The sequence below is a fragment of the Numida meleagris genome, chromosome 2 (genome assembly GCF_002078875.1).
Source record: "Numida meleagris isolate 19003 breed g44 Domestic line chromosome 2, NumMel1.0, whole genome shotgun sequence".
Lineage (NCBI taxonomy): Eukaryota > Metazoa > Chordata > Aves > Galliformes > Numididae > Numida > Numida meleagris.
The window spans coordinates 3,924,972-3,938,857 of record NC_034410.1 but is presented as its reverse complement, the minus strand read 5'-3'; the positions used below and the strand labels follow the sequence as shown (position 1 = coordinate 3,938,857).

At 47.9% G+C, this 13,886-nt stretch overlaps 2 protein-coding genes across 5 annotated transcripts in view; one reads left to right on the top strand and one right to left on the bottom strand.

Annotated features, from left to right (window-relative positions):
- On the top strand, positions 581 to 8,463 carry ACAA1 (acetyl-CoA acyltransferase 1). The gene is made up of 12 exons (XM_021388644.1): positions 581 to 790; positions 954 to 1,047; positions 1,314 to 1,371; positions 1,850 to 1,929; positions 2,455 to 2,497; positions 3,641 to 3,739; positions 3,889 to 3,969; positions 4,997 to 5,187; positions 5,276 to 5,455; positions 6,246 to 6,301; positions 7,099 to 7,244; positions 7,480 to 8,463. The coding sequence occupies exons 1-12, from the start codon at positions 596 to 598 to the stop codon at positions 7,553 to 7,555; spliced, it is 1,299 nt and encodes a 432-aa protein (XP_021244319.1). The 5' UTR covers positions 581 to 595; the 3' UTR covers positions 7,556 to 8,463.
- Positions 8,514 to 13,886, bottom strand: part of DLEC1 (deleted in lung and esophageal cancer 1) — a 37,731-nt gene continuing 32,358 nt past the window's right edge. For 2 of the 4 annotated variants that reach the window (XM_021388636.1, XM_021388639.1), the window contains exons 35-38: positions 12,943 to 13,104; positions 11,957 to 12,110; positions 11,096 to 11,216; positions 9,138 to 9,592 (exon numbers count right to left, since the gene is read on the bottom strand). In XM_021388636.1, the coding sequence (XP_021244311.1) occupies positions 9,469 to 9,592; positions 11,096 to 11,216; positions 11,957 to 12,110; positions 12,943 to 13,104 (561 nt within the window). In that variant the 3' untranslated portion in view covers positions 9,138 to 9,468. Of the gene's footprint in view, positions 8,858 to 9,137; positions 9,593 to 11,095; positions 11,217 to 11,956; positions 12,111 to 12,942; positions 13,105 to 13,886 lie in introns of those variants that run through there. The other 2 variants (XM_021388637.1, XM_021388638.1) reach the window with 2 other exon arrangements.

Below are 13,886 nucleotides of genomic sequence, written 5' to 3'. Positions count from 1 at the left end.
GTCCCATCACTGCTAGCTGGGAGCAGAGGCTGAGCCCCACCTCGCCACAACCTCCTCTCAGGGAGCTGCAGAGAGCACTGAGCTCTCCCCTGAGCCTCCTCTTCTCCAGACTGAACAACCCCAGCTCCCTCAGCCGCTCCCCATCACACTTGTGCTCCAGACCCCTCGCAGCTCTGCTGACACAAGCCAGGTTGCTGCTGGTCGTCTTGGCCTCACGTCCAGCCGGCTGTCAGCTAACACCCCCAGGTCCTTCACCTCCGCGCAGCTTTCTGCCACTCTGCCCCAAGCCACCAGCAATGCACGGGTTGTTGTGACCGAAGTGCAGGACCCGGCGCTTGGCCACGCTGAACCTCACACAACGGCCCGCAGCCCAGCGATCCTACGCACAGATCGCTCTGCAAAGCCTCCCACCCTCAGGCTGACGGACGCTTCCCCCAGCGCGGCGTCAGCTGCAAACTCGCTCGGGCTGCGGGCTGCGCTCTGCGCCCGCCCCCGCTCAGCTCAGCTCGGCTCGGCTCGGCTCGTCACTGGGGATGGACGGGGGCGGGAGCGCGGGGCGGGCTGACGGCAGCGCGGGGCAGTGCCGGCGCACAAGATGGCGGCCATGCAGCCGGGCGGCGGGGCGGTGCGGCGGGTGCGGGCGGTGCTGGGGCACCTGTCGGGCCCGGGCGCGGGCGCTGTGAGGGCCGCTCCGTGCGGGAGCCGCGCCGCGGCCGCCAGCCCCGAGGATGTGGTGGTGGTGCACGGGCGGAGGACGGCCATCGGCCGCGCCAAGCGAGGAGGCTTCAAGGTACGGCCGGGATCCCCCAGCCCAGCCCAGGCTTCTGGGGAAGTGAGATGAAGCTGTGTAAGCTCACACAGCTCACGCAACGACCCTCTGAGTTGAGGAGGGGAGCCAGTGGCAGGGCCGTTCCCGATGCTCGCTGCGTGGCATTAATCCCGTGTGCTTGTAGGATACCACGCCCGATGAGCTGCTGTCTGCCGTCATGACCGCTGTCCTGCAGGACGTCCGCCTGCGGCCTGAGGTGCTGGGGGACATCTGCGTTGGTGAGTGATGGGCGCCGTGAAGCTGCAGGTGGGGATGGCTCTTGGGATGCCGCTGCCTTGTGGGTATCGTGAGGGCCCAAAGGGTTGAACGTGTAGCATTAGGAAATCAGGACATCCTTCCTGACTGTCCCGCCAAGGGGTTGGGCTCCAGCCTGCTGTCCCGTGGCACCCAACCACCGACGTGGTGATGTTAGCATCCCTTCGGCGTCCCTCTGCGTAGCGAGGGCAGTGCAACCGACTGACCGGGCCCATGTCTTTGCACCCAGGAAACGTGCTGCAGCCGGGAGCTGGCGCTTTGATTGCGAGAGTTGCACAGTTCCTAAGGTAAACTCTCACCTCATTGAGGTTCCTTCTCGGGTCTTGGCTACGGAGCAGCACTGGGTCAGAGGCTGCAGTGAGGCAAATCACCTTTTACCCACTTATCAGACGTGTATCGAGCATTTGGAGAGCGCTGTGCAGAGCAGCATTCCCTTCCACACAGACACTGCTCACTGGGCCACTCCCCTAATCAGTCAGCACAGCAGTGCCAGCGACCGAGCTGGTGTGGGGAGAGGGACCTGCTTACAGAGCGCTTTCTGAAGGTAGTACTGGGGGAACTGGCACAGGGCTGCTTGGAAATCAAGTTTGGAAATTATCGATGAACTTTGCTTTCTCTTGGCGCAGGACCAAATAGGTCAACGAATGCATAGTGGGATCTGTCTTGTGCACGAGGGTTAAAGTTTAATCAGGTGGCTTAATGTTCTCTCGAGGGGTTTGTTTTGTTGTGTGCTTCGCAATGCAGAATCTTTATCTTGTGTTCTAGTGGTATCCCAGAGACGGTGCCTTGCTCGAGCGTGAACCGGCAGTGCTCCTCTGGGTTACAGGCCATTATCAATATAGCTGGTAAGTGTGTGGAGTATTATGGGCCCTCGGGCTGGAGTCCCACCCTAAGTGCTCATGCACCTTGTTGATTTGTCCTCCAGTCTCTCTGAGCAGTAAAAACAGTGGTAACGTCTCCCGCTGTTAGTAGTTCTCAGTGGATTGTTGATGGAATGCTTTTATATCCCTGCAAGGCTGAGTTTACCCTTCCAGATGTGACTTGGTCTCCTGAAGATGAGATCTGCCATAACTTCCGCATCTAGAAGGGTTGGTCCTGGCCTCGCCATAGTATCATAGGAGCAGATCATAGGAACCTTTAAAGGCCATCTACTCCAGCTCCCCTGTGACAAACAGGGACTTCTACAGCTAGATGCAGGTCAAGCTGTGGTTGGTCTTCAGCCATGTCACCTCTTGACATGGCAGCTGGGAGTATGGAGGGAATGCCCTGTTCAGGTGTAGGGGATGTGTCAGCTTTTCCAAATCCACTGCTGAACTCAAAGTGCTTTTGCTCCTGGTGATAGTAAGAGTGTTTGTGTACTGCCATTACAGGTGGCATCCGAAATGGGTCGTATGACATCGGCATGGCCTGTGGGTAAGAATATCTTTTTATGGCACTTGCATAGGCTTCCTGAAGGTAGTGCTCTGCACTTCTGCTCATGTGTGAGAAGTTAGAGATCCCTTCCAGGCAGATCTGTATTCCTCCCAGGAAAGAGATACTGTCCTTCACAGAATGGATCTCTGGAGATCACCTGGTCCAACCTCTGCTCAAGGATATCTTGCATTTTTAGGGATATTTTCTTTGCTACTTGCTCTTCGTTCGTGTGCTTGTGTGGCACAGAGTAAAATTCAAACTCTTCCCATCTTAGGCTTCGTGGTCTGGACTGTGTGTACAAGAGCTTGCTAGTCTAAGGGGTCTGGTCTACTCACTCACTTGTAGGTCAAAGACTGCAGCTTCTGGGATCCGTGTCTGAAATTCCTTGTGTTGCAAAATGCAGCTGGCACGACTCACTCAAGTCTCTTTGTCATGGGTTGCTTAATACTTCACGTTGTTATGCTGCCAGTGAGTTTTTAAGCTGTATCTGGCTATCATAGAATCACTGAGTCATTAAGGTTGGCAAAGATCGGTAAGATCATCTAGCCCAACCATCCACCTACCACCAATATTGCCCACTGAACCATGTCCCTAAGTCCCATGTTTCCATGTTTCTTGAACACCTCCAGGTGTGGTGACTCAGCCACCTCCCTGGGCAGCCTGTGCCAGTGCCTGACCACTCTTTTGGCTCAGTTTTTCCTAATATCCGACCTGAACCTTGCCTGGCATGTCTCAAGGCAGTTCCCTCTCGTCCTACCGCTGTTACCTGGGAGAGGAGCCCGACCCCCACCTCAGCACAACCTCCTTTCAGGCAGTTGTAGACCCTTAGGTTTCTCATCACATCTGAAGACAGAAGAGCTATGGTCAGCAGTTCCTTCCTTGCTGTAGAACATGAGAAATTAACTGCTGACATTTATATCCTATTATAATGGAACAAGGATCAATTCAATCTTGTTTTAGTTTTGTGCTAATTGTATAGTGTTGCTTGAAGAGCTCCTGCCTCACAGTTTTTACTTACTGGCTGTGTTTCTGTAGGGAGATAGGGAAGAATGCTGTTGAGCAGCTGAGTTTCGATCAGTCACAGTTGGACAATTATCACAAATGGAAGCAGCGGTAGTAACTTCCAGTCTTTCCTGTGCTTAGTGTGGAAACAATGTCCCTCAGAAGTGGAAATAATCCCGGCGATATCAGCTCCAGCATGATGGAAAACAGCAAAGCTCGCGATTGCCTTATTCCTATGGGGTAGGTGCCAAGCAGCTCCAGGTTGAGAAGTCAGCAGTGAGCTTCAAGACTGAAGCTGCTGCCTGTAGGCTGGCTTGTTCTGGCAGAAGCCAACTGCAGCTCCGTTGGATGTGTCATTGGATTCATTTCGCTGATGTTGTTTTCCCCAGAATAACCTCAGAAAATGTGGCAGAGAAGTTTGGAATTTCCCGAAAGAAGCAGGATGCCTTTGCCTTGGCTTCTCAACAAAAGTAAGTGCCTTTTGTTTCTATTTTTTTTTACCTTTTGGTTAAGGAATAGATATCGGAGGAAAAAAAAACCAATAACAAAACATTGTTCCTCCCTTAAGTAATTAAGTACAAACTTCATCTTGGCTTTCAATACTTAGCAGTGGGTCAAGAAGCTTGAGGCCATGGAATCATGAAGGTTGGAAAAGACCACTGAGATCATCTAGTCCAACCATTGTGTATCCGGGGTTCTGTGCTAAGGAAGCCAGAGCTGCACTGGGAGGCGTGCGTTCTTGCACACCCATCACTGGGCATACAAGTTTGAGCACTGAGTGCACCTGTGTTGATCAGAATTCAAAGGCTACAACTGCCATGGGGTTTCTGTGTAGTTCAGTGTTTTCATAGCAGCTTTGGCTCGGTGTCGTTTTAAACTGAACGTGAGCGCCGCAGCAGAAGGAATCTTTCCTAAGAGGAAATATTTGAAAGCAGCTTTTTGTAGAGGACTGCTGAGCTGATACGAGTGGCTCCGCTGTGCTGCAGGTGTTTGGCTTCAAGTGAGTCCCAGTTTTGCCTGTCATAACCTCTCTCCTAATTTAAACCAGTGCCAAAGTAAGCGGACCCCTGGAGTCCCTGGGGCTTGTGGTGGTGGGTGAGACCTTAAAGCTGGTGGCATCAAAGAGTTAATCTGCCTTTCACAATTCTGTTTGAGCATCGCCTTGCTCCAATTATTTATCTAATACAGGAAGCCACTGCTCGGGCCAGTTAACCTTTAAATTCTGGCCCTGCTTCTAAGGAACTTGGCATGCCAAGTGTTCTCACTGACACTGAACTGATAGCACAAAAGGGTATGTGAATGTGATCCTCACCTCTCACCTGAGGAAGGAACGGTTTTCTGGCCTCGGGCTCAGGATGCCTGTGAGGTTACTGAGCTTGTCCTTCAGCTCTTACCCCCCCTTATTTGGAAATACTAAATATTTACATTTTATGAATTAAAATTGAAAGGGGATCTCGCTCAGGAGTTATTTTAACCTTCTGTACTTTTCTTTAACAGAGCAGCAAAAGCTCAGCAGGCGGGACTGTTTAAAGCTGAGATTGTTCCAGTGAAGACCACCGTTCTAGATAACGAAGGCAACCAGAAGACAATCACTGTGCACCAAGATGAAGGCATCAGGCCCTCCACGACCCTGGAAGGTTTGGCAAAGCTGAAGCCTGCCTTCAAGGAGAACGGCAGCACTACAGCAGGTCAGCTCTGTTGTTAAATTGCTGTCTTTCCTGGGGCTTGCCTGCCTTCCCCTGCTGCGTGCTCAGGCCAAGAGATTTCTCCCAACAGGTAACGCCAGCCAGGTCAGCGATGGAGCGGCTGCCGTCCTGCTGGCAAAACGTTCCAAGGCCGTGCAGCTGGGACTGCCCATCCTGGGAGTGCTCAGGTCCTTTGCTGTGGTTGGAGTACCCCCCGACGTGATGGGCATAGGGCCGGCCTACGCCATCCCTGCGGCTGTGCAGAAGGCGGGTAAGGAACCCATCGTCACTCACCCGGTGTTCAGCACGGGGCTAAGCCAGACTCTGTGCCTGAAATCGGAGGTGATTTTGCTAGCAGCTGTCAGCCAGAGGAACAGCTCACATTCAGAACCTTGAAAGAGATCCTGCCTAGTATGGTTACAAAGCTGTTCGCTTCTGAGGCATAAATTGTCATTCGCTCACCCGTGAGAAGCTCAGGATTAAATCCCTGCACAGCCTCAACGAGCTGTTAACAAGTTTGTTAACAAGGCAAGTGGTTTAGTGCTCACGCAGTGCTGTTCTCACTTAGTGCTCTTTTCACTTAGTGTGACCAGGGTGTGTGTATGGTTTGCTTGTTTGTGCTTTGGTTTCTTTACAGTTGTGGCACCTGACCAGCAGAACAGGCTTTCCTCAGGGTTCTTACCAAACTTACAGGGTTAAATAGCTCGTGACTGTTGTTGTGTCTGCCTGCCATCACTGTGGTCACAGGCTTGGCTATGCTTCCATCTTTCTGTCTCAAAATACCCTTCGATCTTTAATCTCTCTGCAAAGAAATCAAATTTAATTGGAAACTTTTTAAACTCAGTGATAGGATACCAAGGACTACGATGTTTTGCAGTCTTTAGATACTGTTATACACATTCATGCATGCGAACACAGACACCCCAAAGGGAGCCAGGGTCCTTTCTTGTTGGTGTTAGTGGAGTAGAAGTAGAACTCATAAATAAAGACTTTGAGTTTTTCCCTTTGATGCAGTGATAAGGCCAAACTATCTTCTAAATCTTTACTTTTCTGAACCGTAGGTCTGACTCTGAATGACATTGATATATTTGAAATCAATGAAGCCTTTGCAAGCCAGGTGAGTGATCATCGTTTTGTTCGAGTTGTTACATTGTTTTGAAATGTTTTATTTCAGTTTGGTCTCAAAATTGAGATTTGAACTTGTTCCACGTGTTGCATTTCTCCTGGCCAAATGTTAAGAACACATACAGACTACTTTCATTTTTTTCAACTAAAAATAAGCAGGGCACTGTCTATATAGCTTCAGATGTATTAAAACAAAAATCAGACAACTCTCCACCAAGCAAGAGTGTGAACCTTACAGTTGTATCCTTAGACCAACTTGGGAAGTTGCTGTCTCACAGGGGCTGTGATTTGTTATAGGGTGATGCCAGTGTGTTGCAATCTGAGCATCCTTAATGAAATGAAGAAACTTCACTCGTGTGTTCCACAAATGTGTGACTTACCTGTTGAAAGTCCCTGGGCTTGGTTTGAGATGAACTTGATAGGGTTAGCTTGCTTCATGTGCTTTGGCTTTGTAATGTAGTTCCCTGCTTTCCAGTGGAAAACAGGATCTAGCTGAAGCCAGGCCTCTAAATCCTAACTGTTTATTACTCAAATCCTTTCAGAGCAGTTGACACAACAGCGTGGATTTTATGTCAAAGAAAACATCATTGAGCTAAATTCATTTTGAGCACAGATCTTTGGAAGCACCTAGACCTGCCTAGGACTATCTGCCCAGCTCTTTGCTGTCCTTCTTTGTGTAGGGAGGAGATCTCCAGTCTGCTCTGCAGCCCTCTGAGTTCTCTGTTGCAGGAGAGCTGAGGACTAACAGGTGAGAGCATCTCCGTGAAACAATTCCCTGTGTCTTTACAGGCTGTGTACTGCGTTGAGAAGCTGGGCATTCCCATGGAGAAGGTCAACCCCCTGGGAGGAGCAATAGCACTGGGGCACCCCCTGGGCTGCACTGGTGCTCGTCAAGTTGTCACTTTGCTCAACGAATTGAAGCGTAGAGGGAGAAGGTGAGCACCGAGCAACAGTATTGGTCTTAAATGTATCTAAAGGTAATTTAGGCACGGAAGTAACCTTCAGTTTGGGTTTTGCTCTTTTCCCATCCCTTTGATAGCTTGGAACGTAGAGTTAGAATGTTATGGTAACACTGGAGAGCAGTAGGTAGCTGAAAATTATTGCATTTTTTTTCCTGCCAGGTGAAACAAGCCTGATGTTTTTCCTAATTCCTGTATTCTTTTGTTGCAGAGCGTATGGCGTCGTATCCATGTGCATTGGAACTGGCATGGGAGCTGCAGCTGTGTTTGAGTATCCAGGGAACTAAACTCCAGTGTACTGACAGCCCAACACTGCAGCTCATTCTCTGCCTTCTCCAGTACTAGCAAATGATTTGCACTGCAAAATCAAGTGGATTCAGGTTTTTGTTACTAGATCTGCAAACTTCAGGCACCAAGAGTGAAGTAGAATAAATCATACGGGTCTAATGAGCGGGTGGGAGAATGAAAACCAGCACTTGCTTCAGAGCTGAGAAGCAGCCTAACACGAGAAAAGGAATGAGTTCAGCTGAAGCCCAAATGCAGGCCCTACGGTGATGATTCCTAATGAGTACTTCCAGTCTAATTCATCCCTTTATTCTGTGAATACTATCAGAGTGTAGTGCAGGGCAAAGACTTAACATTTCCTTGATAATCTAACTACCCCTGCCCAATCCATCAGAAGCTGGTTAATGTCTCAAAGCCTCCATGTGCTGGAGGCTGTGCTTTAGCTTTCTCTATTTTTGTTTTTCTTCAACTATGCTGCTCTCAAACTTACCATGGGAGCAAAGTGGAAGGGCAAGAAAGTCACTTACACAGGAGCAAGGTACAGACAGGCTGTGGGGGTGCCTGAATGCAAAGGTTCTGAAGAATTGGATAGAAACCAGGAGTTTGAAAGTGGGCATGCCAGCTTTTACAACGTATTTCTAACTGTGAGCTTGTATGACTCTAACTTAGAAGACAAGCTTAGGCCTAACGAGTTATTTTTTTTATATAAAGCAGATTTCAGCACTACACGAACTTCAGCAACATCTCAGTACTTCAGTGCTAATACTGATTTCATCGTGTAAAATCTTGCATTATCTGTTCTCCCTCTTAGGAACAAAAAGATCACTGAAATCCCGAGCTAATGGATTGAAAAAGAAATGCAGTAATCATCTTTGACATATTAGAAAGATTAAATATGTAATAGAGTGAGGTTCTTTGTCCTGGCTCTTGTTTTTGCACTTAATAATACAATTGATCTCCTGCAGTACAATTGTATTTTTATTTTGATTGTTCTTTGGTCACGACTAGCTATTGCTGTTTTATATTCTTACGTTCCATTCCTCCAACAGCTTCACATGTATTTAGAGCTCAAAGTTGGCATTACTTAGAGGGGGGTAGCAGTAGTTTCAGGGGTCTTCTGTGCACACTAAGGTTCCTTCCTGTGTAGAAAATAAGTTCTACCTTAAAGTAGGCAGAAGGGAGATACCATCTTCTGTTCTCTTCCAGTGTGGATTGCAGCCCCTTCCTCCTCCCCTCGCACAGTGGGAGTAGAAAACTTAACCTCGGAAGTGGGAATTTCAGTGATCTTTAGCTAAAAAGTAATACTAAAAACATTTGAAGAGATGTGTGAGTAAACGGGAACCATGGGGGAAGAAGGAACTAAAAGGAAGAAGGGTTTCTCCTTCCAGCAGCTGAAGGGGCTCTTCTCAGTACCCGAGCATGATGAAACACGCAGAGGCCATGGGAAGTTGGCTCTCTGGCTCTGCTCATAATCATGTGAGGTGCTGAGAAAACAGCCCAGGAATGCTGGCCTATTCACTCTTGCTAATTTTAGTGTCATACAGTGTTCCCTCCCCTACCCCCCAAAGAAGAGTAAAACAAAAATCTTTCTAAAGCAATAGTTTCAACTGTAATTTGCAGCATACTTTGCTGTGCAACAGTGCTTTGGCCTAACAGTTACCATAGCTGGTTTGCAACTCAGAACATCATTTTGCAGAGCCTGGCTCTGCAGGTAATGGTAAGCTTATCCCAGCAATACAAGTCATAGCACAGGATAGGGTTATGAGTATTTTTTTTTTTTTCCCTCACAACTTAAAATTTTATTCTGCTAAAATTTCAGTCCACGTATAACAGCTGAACTAAACGAAGGCACAGGCTCTGCTGACACTGTTTGCAGCTGATTTGTTACCTTGGCATTTGTCCCCCACTGTTTTGCTTAAATCAAATACATGTCTTCATACTTCCCATCGTATGTTCCTCGGCCCCTGATCTGGAGCTTGCAAGGCTTCTCTCCCAGCATCCCAGTAACGGTCACGATTGTTTCGTATTCAACGTCGCTCCTAAAATGGAGAGGGAGGAGAAGATGGTTCCGTTACAGCTGGACCCATCTCTGTATTTCAGGATGAGATTAGTTTCTTTACAGAAGAAAAAGGAGAGAACAGTCCCGTAAAGTATGAACTGCTCCTGGTCGCTAACGCTTTCTAACATCAGTGTCCAGTCTGGGATAGTGATCTGGCTTCAGTTTCACATCCCCTGGCAATGTGTGGGTGTTTTAAAAACAGTGCTAGTCTCTACCTCAATGAAAGACATTGGGTTATTGGCTTCATCGTTCAAAGAAGAACTCGATTGCATTCCTAGCTGTGGAAGTCAATTTGAGCTAAATAAATGACGCCTTCCCGTGACAGACAAGTTTGAAAAGTTCATCCCTTGTCTTCCTGGAGCTGACAATCAACTAAGTCCAGGTTGTAAAAGAACATCACAAAGCTCCCAAGTGCACTTTAGCACTTGTGCCAAGTGGAAGTCTTACAGCGTAATCTGCTTAGGGCTCTAGTGTTAACCAACACCCTTGAGATTGTCCACCTGAAGTAGTTCCCATCTTCTAAGAGACTGCTATTGTAAAGTCCTGTGTCTACTTGACCTGCCCATACAAAATTCCCCTGCAGGAAGACCACTCGTTACAATCACCTCCCACCTTGCTTGTAATTATTTACTAATGTCATGCTGGTTCTGACCAAAGAGACTGAAGGTTTCAGGTCAGTGCTTCTGCTGTTCTTAAGTCATACCCAGCCTTGACAACGGGTCACGATAAGATGTCCATAAATGTAATTAGAACAATGTCAGATGTTTACAGGAAAGTCGTTGGCACCTGCTCTCTTCTGCTCTTTGCTGTTACCTGCCTGCAGCTCGCATTATCTTTGTTGTAAGGAAAACCTTTGGACTAAAGACAACTGAATTGCACTGATGTATGTTTTTCCCACCAAACATCAACACAATTCGGCCTATTTGGCCTAAACATTGCACCAGGCTAAACAAGAGGAAAACAAATCGTATCACTCCAGTAGAATTGGCATTTTGCTCTGTTTGCTTATTAGGAGCTATTTGGAAGCGCAGGAATTCAGAAAGTTACTTTTAGAGCACCTACACTGAAATGAAGGATCCCTGAGACTGGCTGCTAGAGTTTGCTCCTTCAAGCAAGACAAGTGGATATCTTACTGGAATTCTGAGCTACTCTGGACACATTTCTCCCTTAGTCCTCGCAAGGGGCTGGATGCATAAAGGAGTTAACTGGTGTATCAGGCTCTGCCCTGAATGACAGACCCAAGATTTGCCCTCCGTTGAAGATATTACCCTACCTTTTCTTTCTAAAAGAAATCCTGTATGTGGGAGCAGCACAGGGAATGAGGTAATATGGAGAAATGACCGGCTGGAAGCACAGGATGAGCAAGTGTCAGCAGCTGGTAACACAAGAACAGAGCAGCGCTCCTCTCTGCTCTCACTGACTTCTCACAGTGCAAGTCTGGGCTGCTCAGGGAGCGACTGCAGGATTTCAGTTCTAGCTGTACCTTGCAGTAAAGGTGATCTGCAGCATGTCTTTGGTAGGTTGCTCCCCTTCCCGTGCCTCCAGGATGCCATTACTAGGGGAGATGGAAAATACTTCCAGGTCACTGTGCCTTTCCTGTTGATCTGCAACAAAGAAGGCAACACAGAACCTCTTACATGGGTTTGTGCAGCATATAGCACTCAAAACAATACACCTCCTTGCCTGCCAGCTAAGAAATACATCACTTAGAATCATAGAATCATAGAATGAGCTAGGTTGGAAAAGACCTACAAGATCATCCAGTCCAACCATCCACCTACCACCAACAACCCCACTAAACCATGTCTCCCAACACTATAAACGTTTCTTGAACACCTCCAGGGACGGTGACTCCACCTCCCTGGACAGCCCGTTCCACTTCTTGCACTGCCACAAGTTTTCTATGCAAGTGGCCAGTTTCTCTTTTCATTCTTTAATCAAGGGTCCTCTGTCTGAGTAAGAAGGCCTTGATCTTCTCTCCTTTGAGTCCACCTGTTGTTAATCCCATTAGGCACAAATCCAAACAGCCCTCACGAGGAGCTGCTGCTCCTTGTTGCCTCCTGGGATTGCGTTATAAATGAACGTGTTCGCTGACGGTGAGGGTTGTGATTTGATCTTTTGCTTAAATCTGGAGTAAAGGCTGAAATCAGTAGAGATACGCTGATAGAAAAGCAAAACAACAGCAAAAATCCCACATAAGTAAGTGAGAACAGAAACAGACTGGGTAGATTTGGAGTGAATATCATTGTCGCATATTGGCTGTTGAGTGAATACATGCAGCCTTAAAAAAAAACTGAACAAAGAAACTACATAGCAAGGAGATCCAATTGCAAAACCCAAATACCTAGCAAAGCAGTCCAGTAAATTCTACAGCCGCTCCTGTTACACAGGAAGACATGTTCAGTCTTGGTCTGTGCAACAAAGCAAGTCTTGAAATCAACCACGTTGCAAGACAGCTCCAGAACTGGAACAGCGAGGTATGCAGTCACAGGGACCAGCTGCAACAGAGAGAAAAAGGAAAGAAAACAACAGAACACCACATTTTTGTGTCATTTTGTACCTGCTACAGCCGGGTCATTGTTACCTCCAGCACTACATCAGGAGTACTTTGATTCTGCGCTCTTTTGCCATAGAGTCCATTCCCCATTCTCCATTTGAGTGAATTCAGTCGTTGCTGGTTTTACTATTTCAGGGCAGGTTTTCAAACCAGACACTGTGGTCTTAATGAAGTAACACAGAGTGAACGTTCCGATTTGTTTTTAGGATCTTCTGTGGAGATGCAGACATTACAGCATCTTGTCATCCCTGAGGACCGCATGCGGCCCACGGTGAGTCATTCCATTTGTGCACATTGCCCAAGAACACTGTTAAGTCGACTGTTTCTTAGATACGGTGCTTGGATCTTACGGACCAGCCCTCAGAAATACCTGGTGTGAAAAAAATCCCTGCAGCCTACTGCAACGGCTGATGATTCTGGGGGCTTCGTGGCTTCGCATCTGGAAGGGATCAGTCTTCAAGCACGGGTGGGCTGTGACCACACCACGTGAGCTGGACAGATGGGATTTTCAAGAAGCCCTAAAGTGCTCTTGCAGAAAGCAAGGGTGCAAACAGCAGGGTGCAGACACAAAACCTCTCCGTCTGTGAGTCACTGCAGCCTCAGAGAGCTATCTATCTCCTCTGGCCGTTCTCTTTAACTGTATGACACAGTTCTACTCCAGAGGTGGCTGCATTTCACAGCTTAGTAAATCCTCAGGCACACTCATTCTGAAGCAAAGTAGCTGATAAAACACAGCCCCTTCTCAGGGCCCACGGCTGTCAGCCTCATCTTACCTGGGTGCTGTGGTTACTATATTCAATGATCAGATTCTGACTGAACTTCAGCTTTCTCTCTCCGTTCTCAAACTGCAGCACTTGGAATCCAGGAAGTATTTGGGTATCTGGCAAATGCTGATACGTGAGCAACTCCAGAGTGTTGTGGAAGGACACTTTCACCTGTGGGAAGAGGAATTCAGATGGCTGTCACATAAGACAGCACCACGTAAAGGAAATCCAAAGTAAACAGTGCCCCAAGGCCTGAATGCACGTTTTCCCTCTGGAACACAAAGGTCTCATGCCAGCAACCAAATTCCCACAGGAATAAAGCATTTTAATGGACATTAAAGAAAAAAGAAACACAGCTATTTCCTATGAAAGCAGTACAGAGTGTAAAGGTAAAAGTTGAGCAGCTAATTGCTGGACCATGATGGAGCAACATTCTCTAGCAAGACAAAGGTGTTCAATTCCTGAGCTTACAAATACCATATTCCTAAAGATGTCTTTAAAAAGTTACATCTTCTTTCTTCCTGGCTTGTATCAGAAATAGCGTTGCCAGTAGGAGTAGGGAAGTCATTGTCCCTCTGTTCTCAGCCCTGGTGAGGCCCCACCTCGAGTACTGTGTCCAGTGTTGGGCCCCTCACTGCAAGAACGACACTGAGGCCCTGGAGCGTGTTCAGAGGAGGGCGACGAAGCTGGTGAGGGGTCTGGAGCACAGGCCTTATGAGGAGCGGCTGAGGGAGCTGGGGTTGTTCAGTCTGGAGAAGAGGAGGCTCAGGGGAGACCTCATCGCTCTCTATAACTACCTGAAGGGAGGTTGTAGTGAGCTGGGGGTCAGCCTCTTCTCTCTTGTCACTAGTGACAGGACAAGGGGGAATGGCCTCAAGTTGTGCCAGGGGAGATTTAGGCTGGACATTAGGAAATACTACTGTTCTGAAAGAGTGGTCAGGCGCTGGAATGGG